We start from the raw sequence: 26612 nt of genomic DNA on the forward strand, positions 1-26612 counted from the left end.
CTCAAAAGCCAGTGGTAGAATGGGAAAGCTTTATAGTGGAAAAAAAGGAAGATATCAGGTGTGCCTGGTTGGTGGCTATTGGCCTGGGAAGCTGCAGGCAGAGCGAAGTAGAAGCATGACATCCTGTCTGATTGGTTAGGGGTGTGCATTTGGCTTTCTCTGGTTGGTTTTACGTTGAAAGCAGGGACAAAACCTGAAGAAGCTGCCAGTCATTAATCAAGTGTTGGCTGTTTGGCATAGAGTATCACAGGTCTTACTGGCCAGCATGCTAGAGATACAGGTCTGACTTGTACATAAGAAGGTGGCTTTCTGGTCTGCCTACTATAGATAATGGACTGGTTTCCTGGCCTGGCAGCTACAGAGTGTGGGTCAGAGTTCTGTTTTTATATTTGATCTTGCCATGATCCATTTGTTTACTCGGTCTGTCAACACAATGTGACGAGACAGCGGAACAGACAGAACGTCTACTGCCAGTCACTTCGCTAAGTTCTTTCCATGCGTTGTCTTCCTGAATCCTTACACGATGCTGCAAGGGGGCATTATCATCTCTCTTTTACAAATAGAAGACAGGCGTGCAGGTTAAGCCCATGTGATTGACCAGAAAGCCTGTGTGTCTTCCCGCTGTATCAAGCTGCCTCTCAGAGGAAGGACACTGCAAAAGGGAGGTGGTAAATGGCTAAAAAAATGCTCAGGGGTGCCTGGTGGCTCAGTCAGTTAAAGTGTCCAACTCTTGATCTCAGCTCAGGTTTTGATCTCAGGGTCGTGAGTTCAAACCCCACACTAGGCTCCACCCTAGGTGTGAAGCCTACCAAAACAAATAAACAAACAAAATAAAAACAAAAACAAAGCGCAGAGTGAAAAAAATACTTTTCCTAATTAAAAAACCCAAGCACATGCTCTGTGGCATGGCTTTTGCCTTCAGAGCGCTATTCCTGTCTTCTCTCCTAAACTGTTTCGTTTTGAAGTATTTAATATCTAAAAGATGGCCGCTACGGGTGGGTGAGGTCTTCCTGTGCTTTCAGATGTAAATCAGATTGGTTTATCCCTGTCCTGTGATTCTTGCCAGTTCCAGGAGGCTGGTATGTCTTTGACCCCTAAGCTCTCACATTCAACGACTCATCTCGTAGGGTTCTTCTGTTCCCTCCGCTCCTGGTCCAGAAAGCATGGAATCCACATCATTTTCCTTGAGTTCATCACTCACAAGAGTAAATACAGCAAATGTTGCCAGAGGTTCGAGGTGATGAAAGGTTTCTACATCCCCTCAGCTGCCCCACCCCTCTCCCTTTCTCATTAGGTCTTTCACCATTATGGTTGAGCTCTGTCTCTCTCCAGAATCTCCTGTATCTCCCTGCTACTAGATTTTCCAGTCCCTAAATTCTTGGCTTCCTCTGTCTTCCAGTCTTTGAAATAGTACAATGCCTCAAAGTGATCAGCTTTCCCACTGATATACAGTATGCCATTACCCTTCCCCGAAGGTAGAAATGGTGGCAGTCAATTTTTATTCTCTAATACAAGTTTACATCTCCATAACCTCTATTTTCTAGTTGTCCATTATCACCACCATGAGCCCCTTCTGGAATGAGGAGCAGAGAGTAGTATCAAAAGCCTGTATACTCTCTGTATCTGATTCATAAATGGAATTCACCTGATTTTCTTTTGTTTTAAGTTTATTTATTTATTTTGAGAGAGAGTGAGCAGGGGAGGGGCAGAAAGAGAAGGAGAGAGAGAATACCAAGCAGACTCCGTACTGTCAGCACAGAGCCCAACGTGGGGCTCCATCTCACAAACTGTGAGATCATGACCTGTGCTGAAATCAAGAGTCAGTCACTTAACAGACTGAGCCACCCAAGCGCCCCATGATTTTCTACTTGTCATTACAGCCAAGCAGCTATGGAGATTGCCAGTAAATAGATTTCCAGTGGTGTTAGCAGGCCAGGATTATTGCTCATCAACAAGGGGACATCAGCAATGATTAGTGTGAACAGAAGTGCACTTTATAGGTTGCAAAATTCAATCTATCACTCATTTATGAACCACTCTTCTTACTGGCAAATATGTCTATTTTCTCTCCCTCAAAGGCTGACAGAAAGAAAAGGAAAAGCATTTTTTAATAAATGATCTAAATACTTTCCCAAAAACAGGTGTAGAAGGCAAGAGGTAGAGGAGATAAGATTTTCAATCTTGTAGCTTATCTTTCATAAACAGACATGCTCTTGATGCCCAGGGGTATCTACTTCTATAAAATAGAACATTTAACTGCAGAGGGACAGGAGATGTGGGAGGTGCAGACACAGCATGGATAAAGTAACATATCTACATATAACTGCATCTGGTCATTGTGGCTTGGAAGATGTGATACAATCCATACTATAGCCAAATTGCATGTTTCAAATTAAATGAGGCACAAAGAGGTGGAGAAAAAAACTTTGTATTAAGAACTGGGTTAGACTCTTATTCATTTCTAGCTAAGTGAATTTAAGATAAGCCCATTAACTGCTCTCAGTACCTTTTTTCATCAGTAAATGTAGGTAAAATGGCTTCTCTACAAATAACTACATTTAGCAAAAGATGTAAAGAACTTCATGCAAAAAAAAAGTATAAATATATAAATAAATGAAGCTTATAACAAGTTCATGGGTAGTAAAATTCAATAGCCTAAAGATGTCAGTTCTCCCCAACAACATATAGATTAATGCAATTCCTGTTGAAATTAAAATAGGACATTTTATTGAGCTTGACAAACCAATTTTAAAATATATGTGGAAATTTCAAGAGCCAAGAATAGTCAAGACACTCCTGGAGAAGTAGAACAAAGTGGGGGGGGGGGATGTTACCGTATTAAATATTAAAACTCATCATAAAGTCAGAGTGATTAATAGAGTGTCGTATTGACACAATACAATAGACAAGTAGAAAATAAAACAACCCCAAAACAGGATCTACAGATATATGAGAACTTTATATATGTCAGAAGATCATAGGAAAAGAAATAAAATTAGGTCATTGCCTCAATTTATAGGGAAAAAACAAATTCCAGGTGAATTGGAGACTTAAATTTTGTTAACTTTAAACAGAGCAAAAAGCAATTTTATTTCAGTAAAAAATGAGTTTATTTATAAATAGCAGAGAAATTGCAATTCGGGACAAGCAAGTTATGATGAACCTTAGGCCAGTCCAAAGAGACAAAGGGGAGGTGAGATTTTATTAGGTTTTAGGAGGATGCTGGGGAGGGCTGTTCTGAACAAAAGTTCATTTGAGAACAAGAGTTCCAGGTGGTGGTTGTTTCTCATTGACAGCAGGCGGTGGTTGGTGCTTTGTGGCTGGGGCAGGGAGGTACGGATCTTCCTTACTTTTCTTTCTTTCTTTTTTTTTTTTAATGTTTATTTATCTTGGAGAGAGAGAGAGAGAGACAGAGTGTGAATGGGGGAGCGACAAAGAGAGGGAGACACAGAATCCAAAGCAGGCTCCAGGCTCTGAGCTGTTAGCACAGAGCACAATGCGGGGCTCAAACTCACCAGCAGTGAGATCATGATCTGAGCCAAAATTGGATGCTTAACCAACTGAGCCACCCAGGCACCCCTTCCTTACTTTTCTTAAAGGCAGGAATTAAATTCTATGTGCAAAGTGCCCTCCCTTGTCAAAATGATTGTTTCTTCTTTCTGATGGTAATCAGGCTGCAAGGAGTGGTAAGTATGTGAGCACCCCCTGCAGGGCTTGCCAACTCCATTTTAAGTGAGGTTTCCTTTATTTGCACAATATGTAAAACTTTTAAAAGAAAATGTAGGGTGATACCTTTATGCCATTGGGATAAAGAAGGATTTATTAAGCAAGATCCAAAATACGTTAAATCATAAAAGAAATGATAGATAAATTTGATTTGTTTAAAAAGTTATTTAAAAAGTCAAGTTACAAAGTGGGAGTTATTTGCAACACATATATCTGGGAAAGATTAGTATCCACAATATATGAAGAACACCTAAAAATCAATTTATAAAAGAGTTTTTTAAAAATATGAATGAAATAAATAAGTTGCAGAGATGAAAAATTACAGCGTAGGGAATATAATTAATAATAACCTAATAATATTGTATAGTGACAGATGGTGACTGCACTTATCGTGATGAGCACTAAGTACTGTATAGAATTGTTGAATCAATATGTTGTTCACTTGAAACTCTTATAACATTGTATGTTAATTATACTTCAGTTAAAAAATAGGAGGTGCCTGGGTGGCTCAGTCAGTTGAATGTCCGACTTTAGCTCAGGTCGTATCTCATAGTCTGTGAGTTCAAGCCCGGTGTCAGGCTCTGTGCTGACAGCTCAGAGCCTGGAGCCTGCTTCAGATTCTGTGTCTCCCTCTCTCTCTGCCCCTCCCCTCTCATGCTCTGTCTCTCTCTGTCAAAAATAAATAAACATTAAAAATATATATATAGCCACAACAACAAAAGATAAATAGAAAAAAAATGAGCAAGACATAAACAGGCATTTCACAGAAGGGAAAAGAGGAATGGACAAAAATAAGATTCTCAACCTCACAGATAATTAGGAAAGTGCGCATTTAAACCTCATTTGGGTACAATTTTCTTCTAACCACAGGATTAGTAAAAATTTTGATATCTGATCTTTATTTTTTATTTATTTTGAGAGAGCAAGAGAGTGAGAGTAGGGGAGGGGGAGAGAGAGAGAGAGAGAGAGAGAGAGAGAGAGAGAGAGAGAGAGAGTCCCAAGCAGACTCCATGCTGTAAGCCAAGAGCGTGATTCAGGGCTTAATCACACAAACCTAAAATCATGACATGAGCCGAAATCAAGAGTTGGGCACTTGGGGTGCCTGGGTGGCTTAGTCGGTTAAGCGTCTGACTTCAGCTCAGGTTGCGATCTCACGGTCCATGAGTTCGAGCCCCACGTCGGGCTCTGGGCTGATGGCTCAGAGCCTGGACCCTGCTTCGGATTCTGTGTCTCCCCCTCTCTCTGCCCCTCCCCTGTTCATGCTCTGTCTCTCTCTGTCTCAAAAATAAATAAACATTAAAAAAAAAAAAAAGAGTTGGGCACTTAATCGACTGAGCCATCCAAGCGCCCTGTACCGTTTGATCTTTTAAAGTGTTGTAAAAGATAAAGAGGTCATGGTTTGTTTAGCAATATCATCCCTCAAAAACTTAGTAGATTTCTGATATATTTGCTTTCAGTGAGTTTCATGTGCCAACAATCATGTCCAAAAAGTCTTTCTTAATAGAATTCTCAGGTCTGACTTTCTTTGCTTTCTCATGCAATCCCTATCTTTAACTTAATGGAAGCTAGTTTGAAGCCACCTGAAACAATAGTGGGGAGGCCCCATCCTTAGTCTGATCTTTGCCTTGGGAATGATTCTAACTGGGTCTTTGCTTGTTAAAACTTCTCAGAGTTATAACTTAACTTGGGGACGAGGGTCAGCTTCATTGGCATAAGTCTTGCACACTTAGAAGTTGTACACATTTGCTTTAATGCTCTGCTCACATTTTCCTCTTGCACTGGGTCAGGTAAAGTGTGTATCTGTTACTATTAGGGACTAGAAGTAATTGATGCTTACAGCTCTATGAAATCTGAAATTGTAAGACTTTCTTTAACTTCCTTTCATTTTTACCAACCAACTCTTGTCTGAGTTCATCTTTTTTTTTTTTTTCTAATACCCTGCTAAACACATCTGGTAGCAATCAACAGAGACTAATAACATTCTGTTTACCAATTGTGATGGTTAATTTTATGTGTCAACTTGAATGGACTAAGGGATGCCCAGATAGCTGTCAAAACACCATTTTTGGGTATATCTGGAAGGCACTTTTGGAAGGATTTGAATTGGTAGACTAAGTAAAGAAAATGTATTCACCAATATGGGTGGACATCATCCTAACTTCTGAGGGCCTGAACACAATAAAAAGGCAAACAAACGGCAAATTTGCTTGAGCTGGAACATCCATCTTCTCCTGCACGTCAGTGTTCTGTTTCTCATCTTTGGGTTAGGACCAGGATTTACATAATTGCCTGATTCTCCAGCCATTGAGCTCAGACTTACACCATCATCTCCCCTGGTTCTCATTCCTTGGATTTGGACTTAATTATACCACCAGCTTTCTTGGTTCTCCAGATTGCAGACAGCAAATTGTGGAACTTCTCAGCCTCCAAAATTTTATGCACCAGTTCCTATAATACATTTCCTCTTCTATGTATTTGCTATTGGTTCTGTTTTCTGGAGCGCCCTGACTCCTACACCAACCTTGTCCCATGGGCTCTGGGCTCCGTAGGCACACAATTTGATTTCCCAGGCATCATATGTGAACATTGTAGCAAATGGATCTCTAGTGTCCCAGCTTCCAATATCAGTTTCCTTGCCACCTGCTGCCTGCCCACTAGGCCAATGTCACATATTTTAGATTTTTGTTATGATAGCACTGCATATGAGATACCAATTTCTGTTTCAGGTAAGGAAACATTAGATGCACTACCAAAGAAACCCCCAAATACAGTAGCCTTAACAAAGTAGAACTATGTTTCTGGTTTAATTAAAGTCCAATTGACAGTAAAGGTCAAAGGGAAGGGCACTGTTCCACAGTCATTCAGAAACTCAAAGAGATGGAGATTCTGCCACACTTAACAGATTGCTGCTAATGTACCCCTCCACATCAACATCCAACAGTCAGGGGTGGGAGGAAGAGAGAGGCAGAGGAATATTCAGGTGGTTTATCTGAGCCAGACCTGAGAATAGTGTATATGGATTCTTCCCATATTCCCATAGGTAGAACTTAGTCATATGACTCCACCCTGCTGAAAAGAAAACGATTTGGTGGACAGTTAACCTGTCTCTGCCACAATTATCTTAGTTCTGTCAGGGTTCCTGGTTCCACCTGAGCTGAGGAGCTGAGGAATAGACAAGGATGTGAGGTAGGTTAGGTTAAACTTGCTCATATCTAGCTATGACCTCTGGTTTGTTAGAGGGTCAAAAAAACAAACAAACAAAAAAACCCACAAGGGAAAGTAGTAGTCAAAATCCCACAGCTAAGCAGATGAGACCTAATGTATGAAAAATATTTAACATTGAGGTTATATTTGTAAATAAACAGGACATCAGTGATCAGAAATCAAAAACTAATTTCAAATTTAAAAGTTTTACAAATCAAGCCTAACTACAAAAAAAAAATTTAAATCAACCTGAAATACATGGAATTCCCAACATATGAAAAAATATTTATTTAAAAATATCATCAGGTAAGAGTTTTGAGGGAGGAGCCAAGATGGCGGAGCAGCCTGGAAATTCTCAGCTTCTCTCATCCCTGAAATGCAGCTAGATAAGCACCAAACTATTTTGCACACCTAGGAAATTGATCTGAGGATTTACACAACAATCTGCATAACTTGAGCCACAGAACTGAGCCGGTACCCAGCGCATAGAGGTGAACTGGGGGAGAGAGAAGCCGTGGAGGGTAGGGAGCTGTTTTTGCAGAGAGTGGACAGAGAAAGTGGAGAGAGTGGAGTAAAAGCACTCCCCTGGAAAGTACCTGGAGAGAAAGAGAAAGAGTAGAAATACTCACAAGAGACTGAACAAGAAAGGGAGAAAGAAGAAAAAGGTTTCAATGCCATCAAAATAACACCAGCATCATTAACAGAGCTAGAACAAATAATCCTAAAATTTGTATGGAACCAGAAAAGATCCTGAATAGCCAAAGCAATCCTGAAAAAGAAAACCAAAGCTGGAGGCATCACAATTCTGTACTTCAAGCTGTATTACAAAGCTTTAATCATCAAGACAGTATGGCACTGGCACAAAAACAGACACATGGATCAATGGCACAGAAGAGAGAAGCCAGAAATGGACCCACAAACATATGGCCAACTAATCTTTGACAAAGCAGGAAAGAATATCCGATGGAATAAAGACAGTCTCTTCAGCAAGTGGTGCTGGGAAAACTGGACAGCGACATGTAGAAGAATGAACCTGGACTACTGTCTTACACCATACACAAAAATAAACTCAAAATGGATGAAAGACCTAAATATAAGACAGGAATCCATCAAAATCCTCGAGGAGAAAGCAGGCAAAAAAAACCTCTTTGATCTAGGCCACAGCAACTTCTTACTCAACATGTCTCTGGAGCCAATGGAAACAAAAGCAACAATGAACTAACTACTGGGACTCCATCAAGATAAAAACCTTCTGCATGGCGAAGGAAACAATCAGCAAAACTAAAAGGCAACCGATGGAATGGGAGAAGATATTTGCAAATAACTTATCAGATACAGGGTTAGTATCTAAAATCTATAAAGAACTTATTAAACTCAATACCCAAAAATCAAATAATCCAGTGAAGAAATGGGCAAAAGACATGAATAGACACTTTTCCAAAGAAGACATCCAGATGGCTACTGGATACATGAAAAAAATGCTCAGCATCACTCATCATCAGAGAAATACAAATCAAAACCACCATGAGATACCACCACCTGTCAGAATGGCTAAAATTAACAACCCAGACAATGACAGATGTTGGTGAGGATGCGGAGAAAGACGAACACTTTTGCACTGCTGGTGGGAATGCAAACTGGTGCAGCCACTCTGGCAAATGGTGTGGAGTTTCCTCAAAAAATTAAAAATAGAACTACCCTATGACCCAGCAATTGCACTTCTAGGTATTTATTCAAAGGATACATGTGTGCTGTTTCAAAGGGGCATGTGCTCTCCATGTTTATAGCACTGCTATTGACAATAACCAAAGTATGGAAAGAGTGCAAATGTCCATCGACAGATGAATGGATAAAGAAGATGTGGTATATATATACAATGGAGTATTACTTGGCAATCAAAAAGAATGAAATCTTGCCATTTGCAACTACATGGATGGAACTAGAGTGTATTATGCTAAGTGAAATTAGCCAGAGAAAGACAAATATATGACTTCACTCATATGTGGAATTTAAGATACAAAACAGATGAACATAGGGGAAGGGAAACAAAAATAATATAAAAACAGGGAGGGGGACAAAACATGAGACTCTTAAATACAGAGAACAAACTGAGGGTGGCTGGAGGGGTTGTGGGTGGAGGGATGGGCTAAATGGGCAAGGGGCATTAAGGAAGACACTTGTTTGGATGAGCACTGGGTGTTATATGTAGGGAATGAATCACTGGATTCTACTCCTGAAATCATGATTGCACTATATGCTAACTAACTTGGATGTAAATTTTAAAAAATAAATAAAATAGAGAGAAAAAAAATTAATAAATAAATAAAAACATCACCAGGTGGATTTCCTTGTTACAAACAAATCACCTGCACTCATTATAAGTCCATAGATGGCTTCCTCCTCCGGCCAGGAATAAATTCTGTCTCATTTAAAAATCCCAATACACCAATTGCTCTTCCTTCAAGCTCTCGGCATATAAGAACAAAGGGTTCCCTGTGGCTCTGCAAGGGGCCTGAAGCGAAGGGAAGTAAAAAGCAGGAACTGGCCCCTGAGACACTAAATTTACAGTGTGGGGTATCCAGGGATGCATGCTTGAACCAAAACTGCCTAAGGCAGCATGACGCTTCCAGTCCGAATCTCATGGACCTGCTGCCTCTAGGCTACCCCAGCTACTAATGCTCAGTGATGGCTGAATTTAACTGCTTTTTGCTCCAGCTCAGTGCCAAGGCCCAGGTAGAAATAATCCTTTTATCTCTCAATAAAGGAGAATTACTGGCATTTTGTAGCTCAGCTCTCTTTGAAGGGCCATCATGAGAAGCTGGAGGCTTTGCATTTCCCTGAGTGGTCAGATTAAAGACGCTTTTCCCTGACCTCGTTGGGAGATCAAAGGGCAGGTAGTTGATTATATTGTCACCCAGCTGCCCCCTGGAAAGTACTGCAAGTTTCCATTTTAAAAGGATTTCAGAGTACAAATGTCATGCTCAAGAACTTTTCTGAAAAACAAAGTCTTCAGAACCATATTGTTTCAAAGCCAGCTGTTACTCCAGCAAATGGGAATACTTCAAAAGGATATAATTTGGTCGGCTGTATTTCTTACTTGCCTCCCATGGGTAAAATCCTTCCGGGATAAGTTTTGGATGTATATAATTCCTGTAAACAGGTAACAACATTGTATAATAGACTATCTAAATGTAGTAATACCTTCTGTTCACTTCCATAAAGGTGGTTCATATTCCTCCTGAAATACTGTTAAAACTTTACTCATCTCAATTAATAAGAGAATTGATATTCTCAGCATAGGGTTGACACCTTAAATACATTATTTTAGGTCAATATTCAAAACTCTGACTTTGGTGTTTATGCCTCATTTTTTAAATTGGGAAACTGAGGCTGGGAACGGTCAGCATTTTGCCTCAGGTTGCACAGCTGGTAATTGGTAGAGCTGGAAGGTGTAATCAGTTCTGACCTTGAAGCCTATATCCTTCCCAGGATGCCACCTTAGAAATCAGGGTTTTTCAACCTTGACACTACCGGTATGTGCGGCTGGATAATTCTTTTTTGCTGTCCTCTGCATCTTAAGATGTTCAACAGCATTCCTGGCCTCTACACACTAGAGGCTGCTAGCAGCCTCCCATACATCGAGACAACCAAAAATGTGTCCAGACATAGCCAAATGTAACCCTGGGGAGCGATATTGCCCGTAGTTTAGATACACTGCTGTAAATGCTTCTGAAGCGTTTGCTTCCTTCCACCACTGAAGCCTTGTGGTTCTGTGAAAAGCACAGAATAATTGGAAGCCATAATAGTACCTGAGAGTGGCCTTGCGAGGTATACATTAAGAAATAAAAAAATCAATTATAATTAGCATTTCAGTTTATTGCCCATAAAAGAGCCCCTTATTCCTATTATTCCTGATAACAGTTTGTTCACTCCAGTGAGTAAATGCTCACACTGTGAAAAGACTCAGAAGCTTCAGAGGCTTGCGACCAGCTCAGAAATTCAGACCAGACTCCTCTTGAAGACATTTTAGGTCTCCCCATTTTGGCCTCAGTTTTCCCCACTCCAAAGCCAACATTCTTTCAGGCTCCAGCCAAGTGAGGTGACTCCACCATGGTCCAAATACATCCGACATTTTCTCGTTTCCGTGTCTTGGGTGAGGACTCCCTCTGTTTCATGAGTCTTTCCTGCCCCCAGCTCTACCTTTGGAATCTCTGCATCTGCCCCGCAGCCTCCTCAGCATCGTGGTGGGGTCCTTATCTCATGACAGTGTGCTATGCTGTTTGGATTGGGCTGGGTTGGACTGGAGAGGGGCTAGAATAAGAAGTGCAAATGTAAATTTCACACCAGTTTCCATGGGTTTAAAATAAATTTCAAATGTGGAATTTGAACAATGTAGTGAGGACAAGCAAGCACAGCAGTTGGTTTGTAGTATACAACTGTCCTGCCCCATGTGACAGGGGCCCTGGGTAGGCTTTTGACCTGGACCACTGCCAGGGTTGTACCCATGGAGCCCTAATCAGTGGCATCCCAGGGATATGTGGGATTGGCATCCCATCCTCACTGAGGGTATGCTGGGACAGGGCTGTGTGCATGCAGAGGAAGGGCACCTTTTCCCAGTTTTTACAAAGGTGTCCTATTGCCTGGCAGAAGCTCTGACATTAAAAACTCCTCCACAGCATCAATGGACCCTGTGTCCAACACCTCCAATCCCAAAGTTGCCATCTACACACTCCTTTTACTAAGAGCTCTCTGAACTCTGTCCACCCTAATCAACTTTAATTTTATCACTACTTTTTAACGAGAGAGAGGTTTATATTGATTGATTCAACAAGTATTTATTAATCATTCACTAAGCTTAGAGGATACAGGAATGTAAAAAAACCAAGTCCTTGCTTCCATCAAGTTCATATTCTAGTGGATTCTTATATTTATCCTTCATGTATTTACCATCAAACAATAGCCTACATAGAATTAAATTATAACCAGGCTCCTACTTGGGACAGTTTTTTTTTTTTTTTGTCTTTGTTTTATTTTTAATATCCCTGGCTTGAGCTTTTGTTGAGAGTGGAGTTTCTGAGTTAGATGTATGAGTTAGTTTGGGGTAACTATTATAGACAATGGTTTCACCATAAGTTGCTAAAGTGACTAGATGGGTATGTTAGCATTGACCCCTGGCCAATTCCGGGTTTGAAGGCTAATTCCAGCTTCCGCTGACTCAGGGCATTCAGCCATGACCCAAGAGAGTCTGGATGTCCGGATGCATTTGCATTTTATATCAAGTTGCAAACTGAGCAGTTTCCAGCATCCGGCCCAGAGCTGTCTTTCCTCTGAAAATGTCCAGGAGGTCCTCCTGGGAAGAGGTGAGCAGGGTACAAGTGGTCCCGTGACAGCTGTGGATCTAGCCTGTGATGTTCCTGTTGGCAACAACAATTTCATTTCACAATGCCCTTTTGTATCTACAGATGGAAAGCTGTGCACCAGTTACAACCGAGGGCTCATCTCAAAGGCAAAAATCAAGGCCATCAAGTATAGCATTGCCATCATTCTTGGTAAGCAAAGTCCCTCTTTGTGTTGTAGAACTGGGTGAACATTCCAAAAGCAAACTTGCACCTGGGAGCTGGTAGTGGAGAGCCCACGCAAGAAAGGAATTTGTCTGCAGGCACTGCCAGCTTTGTCTGACTGGAGCGGAGCATGTGGAACTTGCCATACACCATCTGCATCTCCTTTAAGGGCAGACATTGGTGCCTGATGCCTCCCTGTATGACTAGAGTAGCCTACCAAGACCATGGGGTGGATAATTTGGAGAAAGTCGATTAAGACATAACTAGCTGATCTGAAATCATTATTATACTACATGTTAACTAATTTGGATTTAAATTAAAAAAAGAAAAAAAGACATAGCTACCTGGATGATGTTCACCATACCCAGTTGACCCAGTTGCATTCTCTAACATGTACTCCCCCTGGAGCTGAAGTATATGGGCAAAGTAAAGATAGAAGTGACATTCCAATTCTTCTGGATATATAACTGCAGAGTCACTACAAATCTCTCCCTAATGGTCAATTTACCTTCTCCCCCATCATCCTATCTTCTTTCCTTTCCTTTTATTTTCCTTTTCTTTTTTTTTAATGTTTATTATTATTTTTTTTAATTTTTTTTCAACGTTTATTTATTTTTGGGACAGAGAGAGACAGAGCATGAACGGGGGAGGGGCAGAGAGAGAGGGAGACACAGAATCGGAAACAGGCTCCAGGCTCTGAGCCATCAGCCCAGAGCCCGACGCGGGGCTCGAACTCCCGGACCGCGAGATCGTGACCTGGCTGAAGTCGGACACTTAACCGACTGCGCCACCCAGGCGCCCCTAATGTTTATTATTTTTGAGAGAGAGAGACAGAGAGCAAGCAGGGAAGGGGCAGAGAGAGGGGGAGACGCAGAATCGGAAGCAGGTCCCAGGCTCTGAGCTGTCAGCGTAGAGCCTGATGCAGGGCTCAAGCTCACAGACCACGAGATCGTGACCTGAGCTGTAGTCAGCTGCCCAACTGACTGAGCCACCCAGGCACCCCTTTTCTCTTTACTCTTAAGACCAATAAAGTCACCTCACCTTAGGGGGGAAAAAAAGATATTTCTAGAGCACATAGTATGTGTTGGATTGGTGTGTATTCTTCATTATTCTCAAACCATCAAAGCTTCCTCCCTCTTACGCCCTCTCACCTAATGACCTTGCTTCCTATTTCACTAAGAAAATACTGTATCAGAATAGAACTCCTTCACCTTTGGGGCAGCCCGCCGGCCAAGCAGAGACCCCGAGTCTGGAGTGCAAAAGCGGAGGGGCCGGACGGAGTGTTCTGACAGCAAGTGGGACTTAACATCTGGAAGGTTATAAGTTAACAGCTCTGCTCAGAGAGCGGGAAGGCTGGGGGACAATGGGAGGGAGAGTTGCTGAGCCCCGGGACGACAGAGCTCAGCTTGGTGGGGAACAAAGGCGCTTGCCAGCGCCATCTCCCCCGCCCATCACCCAGCCAAAATCCCAAAGGGAACCAGTTCCTGCCAGGGAACTTGCTTGCACCACGCAAACACCCAACGCTGTGCTTCTGCAGATCCAGTGCTTCTGCGGATCCATCCCTCCGGTGGCAGGTCTGACTCCCTCCCGGTGGCACAGGGCCCCTCCCAAAATGGATCACCGAAGGATAAGAGAGCTGAGCCAGCACCTCCTGCCCCTGTGCACCTTGCCGATCCACCCCAGCTAATACGCCAGATCCCCAGCACCACAAGCCTGGCAGTGTGCAAGTAGCCCAGATGGGCCACGCCACCCCACAGTGAATCCTGCCCCTAGGAGAGGGGAACAGAAGGTACACACCAGTCTGACTGTGGCCCCAGCGGTGGGCTGGGGGCAGACATCAGGTCTGACTGTGGCCCCACCCACCAACACAAGTTATTCAAGACAGCACAGGGGAAGTGCCCTGCAGTTCCCACCACTCCAGGGACTGTCCAAAATGACCAAACGGAAGAATTCCCCTCAAAAAAACGTCTAGGAAATAACGACAGTTAATGAACTGATCAAAAAGGATTTAAACAATATAACAGAAAGTGGATTTAGAATAATAGTCATAAAATTAATCGCTGGGCTTGAAAACAGTATAAAGGACAGCAGAGAATCTATTGCTACAGAGATCAAGGGACTAAGGAACAGCCAGGAGGAGCTAAAAAATGCTATAAACGAACTGCAAAATAAAATGGAAACAACCACGGCTCGGATTGAAGAGGCAGAGGAGAGAATAGGGGAACTAGAAGATAAAATTATGGAAAAAGAGGAAGCTGAGATAAAGAGAGATAAAAAAATCCAGGAGTATGAGGGGAAAATTAGAGAACTAAGTGTTGCACTAAAGAGAAATAATCTACACATAATTGGTATTCCAGAGGAGGAAGAGAGAGGGAAAGGTGCTGAGGGTGTTCTTGAAGAAATCATAGCTGAGAACTTCCCTGATCTGGGGAAGGAAAAAGGCATTGAAATCCACGAGGCACAGAGAACTCCCTTCAGACGTAACTTGAATCGATCTTCTGCACAACATATCATAGTGAAACTGGCAAAATACAAGGATAAAGAGAAAATTCTGAAAGCAGCTAGGGATAAACTTGCTCTAACATATAAAGGGAGACCTATAAGACTCGTGACCGAACTCTCTACTGAAACTTGGCAGTCCAGAAAGGAATGGCAGATCTTCAATGTGATGAACAGAAAAAATATGCAGCCGAGAATCCTTTATCCAGCAAGTCTGTCATGTAGAATAGAAGGAGAGATAAAGGTCTTCCCAAACAAACAAAAACTGAAGGAATTTGTCACCACTAAACCAGCCCTACAAGAGATCCTAAGGGGGATCCTGTGAGACAAAGTACCAGAGACATCACTACAAGCATGAAACCTATAGACATCACAATGACTCTAAACCCATATCTTTCTATAATAACACTGAACGTAAATTGACTAAATGCGACAACCAAAAGACATAGGGTATCAGAATGGATAAAAAAACAAGACCCATCTATTTGCTATCTATAAGAGACTCATTTTAGACCTAAGGACACCTTTAGATTGAGAGTGAGGGGATGGAGAACTATTTATCATGCTACTGGAAGTCAAAAGAAAGCTGGAGTAGCCATACTTATATCAGACAAACTAGACTTTCAATTAAAAGCTGTAACAAGACATGAAGAAGGGCATTATATAATAATCACAGGGTCTCTCCATCAGGAAGAGCTAACAATTATAAATGTCTATGCACCGAATACGGGAACCCCCAAATATATAAAACAATTACAAACATAAGCAACCTTATTGATAAGAATGTGGTAATTGCAGGGGACTTTAACACTCCACTTACAGAAATGGATAGATCATCTAGACACATGGTCAATAAAGAAACATGGGCCCTGAATGATACTTTGGATCAGATGGACTTGACAGATATATTTAGAACTCTGAATCCCAAAGCAACAGAATATACTTTCTTCTCGAGTGCACATGGGACATTCTCCAAGATAGATCACATACTGGGTCACAAAACAGCCCTTCATAAGTATACAAGAATTGAAATCATACCATGCATACTTTCAGACCACAATGCTATGAAGCTTGAAATAAACCACAGGAGAAAGTCTGGAAAACCTCCAAAAGCATGGAGGTTAAAGAACACCCTACTAAAGAATGAGTGGGTCAACCAGGCAATTAGAGAAGAAATTAAAAAATATATGGAAACAAACGAAAATGAAAATACAACAATCCAAACGCTTTGGGATGCAGCGAAGGCAGTCCTGAGAGGAAAATACATTGCAATGCAGGCCTATCTCAAGAAACAAGAAAAATCCCAAATACAAAATCTAACAGCACACCTAAAGGAAATAGAAGCAGAACAGCAAAGACAGCCTAAACCCAGCAGAAGAAGAGAAATAATAAAGATCAGAGCAGAAATAAACAATATAGAATCTAAAAAACTGTAGAGCAGATCAACGAAACCAAGAGTTGGTTTTTTGAAAAATAAACAAAATTGATAAACCTCTAGCCAGGCTTCTCAAAAAGAAAAGGGAGATGACCCAAATAGATAAAATAGTGAATGAAAATGGAATTATTACAACCAATCTCTCAGAGATACAAGCAATTATCAGGGAATACTATGAAAAATTATATACCAACAAACTGGACAACCTGGAAGAAATGGACAAATTCCTAAACACCCACACACTTCCAAAACTCAATCAGGAGGAAATAGAAAGCTTGAACAGACCCATAACCAGCGAAGAAATTGAATCAGTTATCAAAAATCTCCCAACAAATAAGAGACCAGGACCAGATGGCTTCCCAGGGGAGTTCTACCAGACGTTTAAAGCAGAGATAATACCTATCCTTCTCAAGCTATTCCAAAAAATAGAAAGGGAAGAAAAACTTCCAGACTCATTCTATGAAGCCAGTATTACTTTGATTCCTAAACCAGACAGATACTCAGTAAAAAAAGAGAACTACAGGCCAATATCCCTGATGAATATGGAGGCAAAAATTCTCAATAAGATACTAGCAAATCGAATTCAACAGCATATAAAAAGAATTATTCACCATGATCAAGTGGGATTCATTTCTGGGATGCAGGGATGGTTCAACATTCGCAAATCAATCAACGTGATACATCACATTAATAAAAGAAAAGATAAGAACCATATGATCCTGTCAATCGATGCAGAAAAGGCCTTTGACAAAATTCAGCAACGTTGCTTAATAAAAACCCTCGAGAAAGGCGGGATAGAAGGAACATACTTAAAGATCATAAAAGCCATTTATGAAAAGCCCACAGCTAACATCATCCTCAATGGGGAAAAACTGAAAGCTTTTTCCCTGAGGTCAGGAACACGACAGGGATGTCCACTCTCACCGCTGTTGTTTAACATAGTGTCGGAAGTTCTAGCATCAGCAATCAGACAACAAAAGGAAATCAAAGGCATCAAAATTGGCAAAGATGAAGTTAAGCTTTCACTTTTTGCAGATGACATGATATTATACATGGAAAATCCGATAGACTCCACCAAAAGTCTGCTAGAACTGATACATGAATTTAGCAAAGTGGCAGGATACAAAATCAATGTACAGAAATCAGTTGCATTCTTATATGCACTAATAATGAAGCAGCAGAAAGACAAATAAAGAAACTGATCCCATTCACAATTGCACCAAGAAGCATAAAATACCTAGGGATAAATCTACCAAAGATGTAAAAGATCCGTATGCTTAAAACTATAGAAAGCTTATGAAGGAAATTGAAGAAGATATAAAGAAATTGAAAAACATTCCGTGCTCATGGATTGGAAGAATAAATATTGTCAAAATGTCAATACTACCCAAAGCTATCTACACATTCAGTGTGATCCCAATCAAAATTGCACCAGCATTCTTCTCGAAACTAGAACAAGCAATCCTAAAATTCATATGGAACCACAAAAGGCCCCAAATAGCCAAAGTAATTTTGAAGAAGAAGACCAAAGCAGGAGGCATCACAATCCCAGACTTTAGCCTCTACTACAAAGCTGTCATCATCAAGACAGCATAGTATTGGCACAAAAACAGACACATAAACCAATGGAATAGAATAGAAACCCTAGAACTAGACCCATAAACATATGGCCAACTAATCTTTGACAAAGCAGGAAAGAACATCCGGTGGAAAAAAGACAGTCTCTTTAACAAATGGTGCCGGGAGAACTGGACAGCAACATGCAGAAGATTGAAACTAGACCACTTTCTCACACCATTCACAAAAATAAACTCCAAATGGATAAAGGACCTGAATGTGAGACAGGAAACCATCAAAACCCTAGAGGAGAAAGCAGGAAAAGACCTCTCTGACCTCAGTCGTAGCAATTTCTTACTTGACACATCCCAAAGGCAAGGGAATTAAAAGCAAAAATGAACTACTGGGACCTTATGAATATAAAAAGCTTCTGCACAGCAAAGGAAACAATGAACAAAACTAAAAGGCAAACAACGGAATGGGAAAAGATATTTGCAAATGGCATATCGGACAAAGAGGCTAGTATCCAAAATCTATAAAGAGCTCACCAAACTCCACACCCGAAAAACAAATAACCCAGTGAAGAAATGGGCAGAAAACATGAATAGACACTTCTCTAAAGAAGACATCCGGATGGCCAACAGGCACATGAAAAGATGCTCAACGTCGCTCCTCATCAGGGAAATACAAATCAAAACCACACTCAGATATCACCTCACGCCAGTCAGAATGGCCAAAATGAACAAATCAGGAGACTATAGATGCTGGAGAGGATGTGGAGAAACGGGAAACCTCTTGCACTGTTGGTGGGAATGCAAATTGGTGCAGCCACTCTGGAAAACAGTGTGGAGGTTCCTCAAAAAATTAAAAATAGACCTACCCTATGACCCAGCAGTAGCACTGCTAGGAATTTACCCAAGGGATACAGGAGTACAGATGCATAGGGACACCTGTACCCCAATGTTTATAGCAGTACTCTCAACAATAGCCAAATTATGGAAAGAGCCTAAATGTCCATCAACTGATGAGTAGATAAATTGTGGGGGCGCCTGGGTGGCGCAGTCGGTTAAGCGTCCGACTTCAGCCAGGTCACGATCTCGCGGTCCGGGAGTTCGAGCCCCGCATCAGGCTCTGGGCTGATGGCTCAGAGCCTGGAGCCTGTTTCCGATTCTGTGTCTCCCTCTCTCTCTGCCCCTCCCCCGTTCATGCTCTGTCTCTCTCTGTCCCAAAAATAAATAAACGTTGAAAAAAAAATTTTTTTTAATAAATAAATAAATAAATAAATAAATAAAAAGAAATTGTGGTTTATATACACAATGGAGTACTATGTGGCAATGAGAAAGAATGAAATATGGCCCTTTGTAGCAACATGGATGGAACTGGACAGTGTTATGCTAAGTGAAATAAGCCATACAGAGAAAGACAGATACCATATGGTTTCACTCTTATGTGGATCCTGAGAAACTTAACAGAAACCCATGGGGGAGGGGAAGGAAAAAAAATATGTTAGAGTGGGAGAGAGCCAAATCATAAGAGACTCTTAAAAACTGAGAACAAACTGAGGATTGATGGGGGGTGGGAAGGAGGGGAGGGTGGGGGATGGGTATTGAGGAGGGCACCTTTTGGGATGAGCACTGGGTGTTGTATGGAAACCAATTTGACAGTAAATTTCATATATTGAAAAAAAAAAAAAGAACCCCCTCACCCTTTCACCTTCACATTCTTCCACCTATCTGCCTCTGTACGATGTGCTCTTTTCTCCTATTACTGTGGATAAACCAACACTGCTTCTTTCTAAGCCCAAAATGATGGCTGGAGCCCTGCATCCCATTCCTTGCTGCCTCCTCAAGAATTGTGCCTCTCTGGGTATCTTTCCTCCATGACAGGCCTCCCCTCACCTGGATCATGTGCACATAAATGCTGTGCAGTAGCTCCCTTGGTGAGCTCTTCAGAATAGACCCGCTTCACCACTCTCTCTCCTAGTACAACTTCTCCACAGTTTACCTCTCATTCTCTGGAGTCTGTTTCTATCTCACTTCTGTCCTGTTACTCCTGAAACCACCCTCACCAAGGTCACCAAAACCTCCAAAATGCCCAGTGTCGATTCTCAATCTTCATCTTGACTTGTAAGCAACATGTGATCAGGGTCTCCTTCTTAGAACACCTCCTTTGCTTAGAAATCATACTTATGATTTCTACTTGAGATCTTGATTTGCATTTCCAATAAATTCATCATACTCAGCACGTCAAACCCAAAGTCTTGGCATGTTCTTCTCCTCCTCCAGAGTAACTCTTCCCCCCATTTGTCCCCATTTCAGTAAATGACACCATCTTTCACCCGGTGTCTGCATCAAAAACCTAAGGGCCATCTGTCTGTCATTATTCTATTTCTCTGACATCCTGCATAACTAGCACATCAGCAAAGCCTGGAGGCTCTACATCCAAGACAGTTCTCAAACCCAATCATCCTTTGCTATCTATACAACTCCTGGCAAAGCCTCCACGAATTTCTGCCTGTAACATTAGAACTGGTCTTGTCTTATTCCTTTTCTGCAAAACAGCCAATGTGATCTTTCAAGATTGTAAACCAGGTATCATCACAATCCTGCAAACCCACCTCTGGCTTCCCATTACATCGGAATAAAACCCCACGTTTTTACCATGTGTGATCTATCGCTCAGCCAGGTCTCCAGCCTCATTCCCAGGGCTCTCCCTCTTGCTCGTTCTCTCCCACTTCTGTTGGTCTTCTTGCTATTTCTTTACAATGTCAACTTGTTTGCACCTTAGGGACCTTGTGTTGTTTCCACCACCTAAGAGACTCTGCCCCTAGATGGCTGCCTGGCTCCCCCCTCACATCATTTTGTTTACCAACGGTGCTACCTCTTCAGCCAGTCCTCCAGCACAAGTTGTAAACAGCCCCCCTCGTCATTATTCTGTGGTATTTTTCTGCCTATTCCCACTTCTACCTGACATTATATCTATTAATCTGCATTTTGTGTATCCCCTACTGGCTTCAATCCATGAGAGCAATGACCTTTGCTTTGTGTTCCTTATATTATTATCACTAAAGCCTTAAATAAGATCCCACATACACTAGGTGCTTAATTAATATTTCCTGGGAACAAATGGATTAGGATATGCAGGAAGAAAAAGGATTCTTTTTATTTGGCTCAAATACTACCCTCCCTGCCCTCTTGCAGCTCCAGGAGCTCTGAGAAAGCATACCTCTCGTGGAAGCTGCGTGTCAGCTCACCAAAATGGTCCATATCTCACCTTTCTGAGACACAATTGCAAAATGCCAAACAGACCACACGCAGTGTGACACAGCCAGTAGAATAAAGGCACAAAACAACACTGCAGGCCGACCTGGGGATAAAGCGTATATAACCACGGGGGCTCAGAATCCTTTCCCAACAGCTTACAAAGTAGATCAAAGATTCTCTTGCCTTCCCAGACAATCAGAAACACAGATATACCTCCCATGGATGTTGAGTCAGGAAATATATGTTATACATGTGTGCCAGAGCCAACATAATTATTTGTAATCAGGAACCATATGCCCAGGCCCTGGGGGTCCTTTAGTCAGAGAGCAGAGATGCCCACAAGAGGGGCAGCCCATGTTAACAGCCCAGTCAGACCAAAGCAGCCCTTCCTAAAACACATGTTTTGTAAGGCCCCTTTACCTGAAATGAAATGTATAATTAATACCACTTACCCAACATAAGTCTTCAAAGATCAATATTTAATAATACAAAGGAGGACTAGAAAGAAAATAATTTATAATAAAACCATGCAGATTTCAATATGTAAATACTTAGGCACAGCTACCCTAGGAGAATAATGAAGTAGTCAGCTAGATGTATTAACAGCTACAAAGGAAAATCAGTGCAGGTGTGTTTTCATGAAGGCACGAAAATAAAGCAGTATTGCTGTCAGGGACCTGATTTTCTGAGCAGGTAAACAAATCCTGCTCAAGTTCCAAATTACAGAAAGTAATCTTTCCTCCCTTTGCAAGAGAATTGCATTTCTGGAAAATTCACTATTTAGTACAAATATTTGTGTTCATATATAAAATAGAGTTAGGTTTCCAGAGTTCTGGAAATTATAAACAGAGTGCTCTGCTATATAAATCAAAGGCTGTATGGGACCTGGGTCCCGCAGGAGGACTAGTATCCCTGGGCACCCCAGACCCCTTACCCCCTCAACACACACAAATCCACAAGCATGCACATTTTCAAAATGCTCCCAAGAGGACTTTTGCCCCTCCATGCCCCAGAGCCACTGTTCTAGGTCAATGCTAAGCTCAACCACCAGCACCCAGAAGGCTCAGTGGTCTTTGTGTTTCAATTGCTCCTCTTTAATACCTTGCCAAGGTCTGGGGAAACAAACACATGTCAGTTGAACAGTTTCAGAAGAAAGTTGGCCCCTACAAGCAGATGGGAAAGGAAGCCTGACTTCTCTGAGGAAAGCCCTATGGGTGAGAAAGCGGGGAGAAGGAGGGTGGAGAGGGTATGAAAAGAAAGCAGAAGAGCACATCTCAGTGTTTAGTCAGCCTAAGAGTGTTTACCTCTGTGCATGTGGGGATTGGTTCAGTTCTCCAGAGAATGAGGAGAGAGACATATATGTAAAGAGAACTGTTAGAAATTGGCTTAGGATCTGCAGAGCCAGGAGAGCCCATGGTGTAGTTCCAGTCCGAGTCTGAGTGTGAAGGCAGGAGAACAATGTCCCAGCTAGAAGATAGTCAAGCAGACAGCACAATTCATCTCTCAGTCAGCTTTTTGTTCTATTCAAGCCTTCTGTGATTGAATGGGGCCCACTCACATCGAAGAGGACAATCTCCTTTTCTTAGTTTACCCATTCAAATGTTCATCTCATCCAGGAACACCCAGCAATAATGTTTCCCAAAATATCTGGGCACCCCGTGACCCAGTCAAGGTGACACATGAAGTTAACCATCATACTCTGGATCTCTGTTTACCACTCATTTCCTCTGAGGATGTTGAGACAAACAGAATCAGGGGCTCACACGCACCGACTGACTTGGAGAGGGGTAGAGGGCAGCTGTTTTCTGGAGTGGCTAACTTAGAAATGGAAAAGAAAATTAAGAACATTGTGATGAGGCCAGACGTTGCTTTGAAAACATTAGGCACCACAACTCTCCCCTGCCGCACACTAAAACCAGAAATCACTATCTGGTTAATATGCTTCCTGTTCTTCTGGGTTTTTTTTTTTTTTAATAGAATCTCCAAAGAGTTTTGCTGGTTTTCCTTCCACATGATACAGGATAAGAGGCTGAGGCCATGCCAAGCCATTCCCAACCTTTCCATGAAGACTGACAACAATGGTCAAATCAAACGCTCCCTTTACAGACAGAGAAGATCCAAGAAATTCCCTCAACTTTAACAATGTATCTGTGGGATGTGTATACATGCATGTGTACATGTGCGTGTGTGTGTGTGTGTGTGAGGAAACATGACATTAATGTGAACACACACAACTGTCCTAAATATTTCTGAGAGATCCCAGGGGCTAAAGAGCCTCCTATTTGGAGCTCCAGTTGAGGGCGCCACTGAAAGGCCCCTGGTTGTGATCTGCTATGGCACTAATGGCTCTCTTCTCCCCAGCCTTCATCTGCTGTTGGAGTCCATACTTCCTCTTCGACATGTTGGACAATTTCAGTCTCCTTCCAGACACTGAGGAGCGCTTCTACGCCTCTGTGATCATTCAGAACCTGCCGGCTTTGAATAGTGCCATCAACCCACTTATCTATTGTGTCTTCAGCAGCTCCATCTGTTTTCCCTATGGGTAAGGGTCACTACTGCCTGGGCCAGCGCAGATGGCCATTGCACTAGGACACTGACATGTGTCTTCTCTTTCAGTGCCTCCTGGCAGGTATAGATGAGATGCTTCAGGGTCAGAAAAGTCTCGCTAGTGTGACAAATTCAAACCCAGGCCTGGGCCATTGTCCATGCTCTTTCTCCTATAACCGTATCACCTCCTGTAGCAACCATCTTAATCGGGTCACACATAGAAGAGCTTTCTTTTGTCCATAGTTTCTCTACACTAATTTCTCTACACTCAATACAATGCTGTGGTGATAGCAGGATCCAAAGCCTTATTATCATTTTACAGATAAACAAATGAAGGCCCATGACCCTAAGTAACACTATTGAGGTTATCTGAAAAACTAGTAGCAAAGCTGAAATTAGATCCCTCCCACAACTACTCAGCCATCTTGCTGTTTTTCAGCTGTTTTAATGCATGGGCTACAGAGAATAGGTAGAGATATCCATAGGAGATAAAATAATAAAGTGGTTTAAGGCTTGGGTTTGATGTCAGTGGCCACAGTTCAAATCCTGCCATTGCTGATTCATGGCTACGGATAATAGATGTGGATAAGCTCAATAACCTTGAGCAAGTTATTTAACTTCCATAAAACTCAGTATCTTCGCCTATAAAATGGGACTAGAAGCAGTGCCTACCTTTCGACCAGTGAGGTCTCTGTACACTGGGTTCTGGTGCTGACCAGTGGGAAGACTGGGAGTGGGAAGGAAAGAGGGATATTACATGCAAAGTGCTTAGTCCAGTGTTTAGTCGTCAATACATCCTCCATAACTATTATGGTTTAACTTCCTTACTTCTCTTTTCATCAGGTCAAATTATTTTCCCTCTCTGATTTATTCTTTCTCTAGGCAGCAAACATCACGGGATTCCAGAATGACATTCCGGGAGAGAACCGTGAGGCACGAGATGCAGGTTCTATCCAAGCCAGAATTTATCTAGACTCTGGGACAGTAGTATGGCTAGTCTGAGCCCCATCAGCAGTGCAGGGTCTGTCTCCACCTTGGGCACGTGCATGGAACTTCTCCATTCTGCTGCTTTGCACAAAGCAAACATCCCAATGAGTGTGTATCTCCTACGTCAGCAAGTATTGGCTAATGTGAAGTCACCAACTGTTCATGTCAGCCAGGAAAGATGCTCCCTCCTCCCCATGACTCCCAGCCCTCCTTCCCACTGGTCAGCACCAGAACCCAATGAACAGAGACATCTCTGGCCCAGGATCAAGCTTGGGCAAGCAGAGGGGACTAAAGAAGCATACTTGTGCTACGAGAGTCTTCTAATTACAACTTCGGATGTAAATAAAAGACTTGTTAAAGCTTAGATTGTCCCCCCATCTTTGGATTGGCTGTTTAGTAGTTGTAGCCCAGAAGATATCTGTCCTCAAAATGCCAACAAATTCATTTCCAGGCATGGGTACTTTGTGTCTCCTCTGCAGATAGCCTTGGTTTGTAGTTGGGTGTGTTGGCAGGAATCAACCTCACAGTACTGTTGTATGAACAAATGATTTGTCAAAAGAACCCAGTGCTGGCCCTCCAGAGGAAAGTTATAATCGAAGTGTGCTTTCACTGATGGGGAAAAAAAAACAACACTAAAAAATCATGGGCCCCAGATTTCCAGTCTCTGAGAGTTGGGACCTGGGTCTCACATATCTGAGGCTCTCTGAAGGCCCCTCCCTTTGCATTCAACATTTGGGCCACTCTGGGCTCTGTTCCTCATGTCGCAGGGACACTTCTTTCCCTTCCATGAACCCTCTCTCGTTAGCTGGGAGCTGAATTCCTGTGGCTTTTCTAGGCGTGGTCCCAGAAGCTCTATCATTTTTGCATATCATAGCCATTGTCTATCTAACACCTCGGCCAGAAAGTGCTGGTGGGGTTTATTTTGACAAGTCTGGAGTTTGGTATTTATAAGCATAATCCAAGTGAAATATGACTAAATGTTTTCTAGTCAATTTTTGCCATCAGATTTTTTCGTAAGTGGAAATGGCATAATTTAATTTGATTATATATACACCCCACCCACGGCTGTGGAATGTGCGTGAACTCCTTATTTTTAGCCTCACATACATTCTTGACATTAAAATCTCCTTGGCAAAATCCTCCTTCCCAGAATTATTCTGAGCTTAAGTCTTTTTTTTTTCTTGGCCTACTGCTAGTGGAGTCATTAAAATGTGCAGTATATTTTAATAGCACTCCATTCCTCATTATGGTGTCAGCCCAGCAACTGCATGTTTAAGGTCACAGTGGCATTTTTCCCGCAAACTCTCTTATCAATTCTGTCTGACCTTAGGGAAAGTATCTCCTTGGGCAGAAATCAGACTCTTCAGTCACTATCTCTCTGAGAATAATTCTCTGAATTGAGTAGCCTGAATAATCTAGTTTATGTCTACACAATGGTTTTGAAGACTGCCTCCCCTTCTGTCCAATCAGCTAAATGTGAGCAACCCTGAACACTTTGAGCGGCTGAGAAGTACTTTTCAACATTTCATTCTCAATCAAGATGTGCCACAAAAGAAAAGACCCACAGAATTGTTGCTAAAATCGCTGCCTGCATGGAAGCCAATTAACAGAGCAAAATCTGGCAGGTGTCCGGGATGGCAAAATAGGAGGCCTGGGTTCTCCTGACAGATGCTTTCAATCTCTGTCAAGTCCTGGTCTGCAAAAGATATTAGATGTCTCCCTCATCTATCAGTGGAGTCTGACAGTGAAGGAGAGAGTAGAGTGAGGGGCTGTGTGCTCTTTAGAAACTGGGAATGTGATTTTGTAGTTGTTGTAATGCGGTGTATCTCATTC

General features: G+C 42.0%; 1 protein-coding gene and 1 long non-coding RNA gene across 3 annotated transcripts in view; one reads left to right on the top strand and one right to left on the bottom strand.

Annotated features, from left to right (window-relative positions):
* The window catches only part of NPSR1 (neuropeptide S receptor 1), a 153378-nt gene extending 128613 nt beyond the window's left edge, over nt 1–24765 (top strand). For both annotated transcript variants that reach the window (XM_047850572.1, XM_047850573.1), the window contains 3 exons: nt 12393–12479; nt 23607–23787; nt 24675–24765. In XM_047850572.1, the coding sequence (XP_047706528.1) occupies nt 12393–12479; nt 23607–23787; nt 24675–24765 (359 nt within the window). The remainder of the gene's footprint in view (nt 1–12392; nt 12480–23606; nt 23788–24674) is intronic.
* The window catches only part of LOC125161008 (uncharacterized), a 102142-nt gene that overhangs the window by 36343 nt on the left and 39187 nt on the right, over nt 1–26612 (bottom strand). The gene's annotated exons all lie outside the window — the stretch shown is intronic.

Source organism: Prionailurus viverrinus, chromosome A2 (genome assembly GCF_022837055.1).
Source record: "Prionailurus viverrinus isolate Anna chromosome A2, UM_Priviv_1.0, whole genome shotgun sequence".
In the NCBI taxonomy this organism is placed as follows: Eukaryota; Metazoa; Chordata; class Mammalia; order Carnivora; family Felidae; genus Prionailurus; species Prionailurus viverrinus.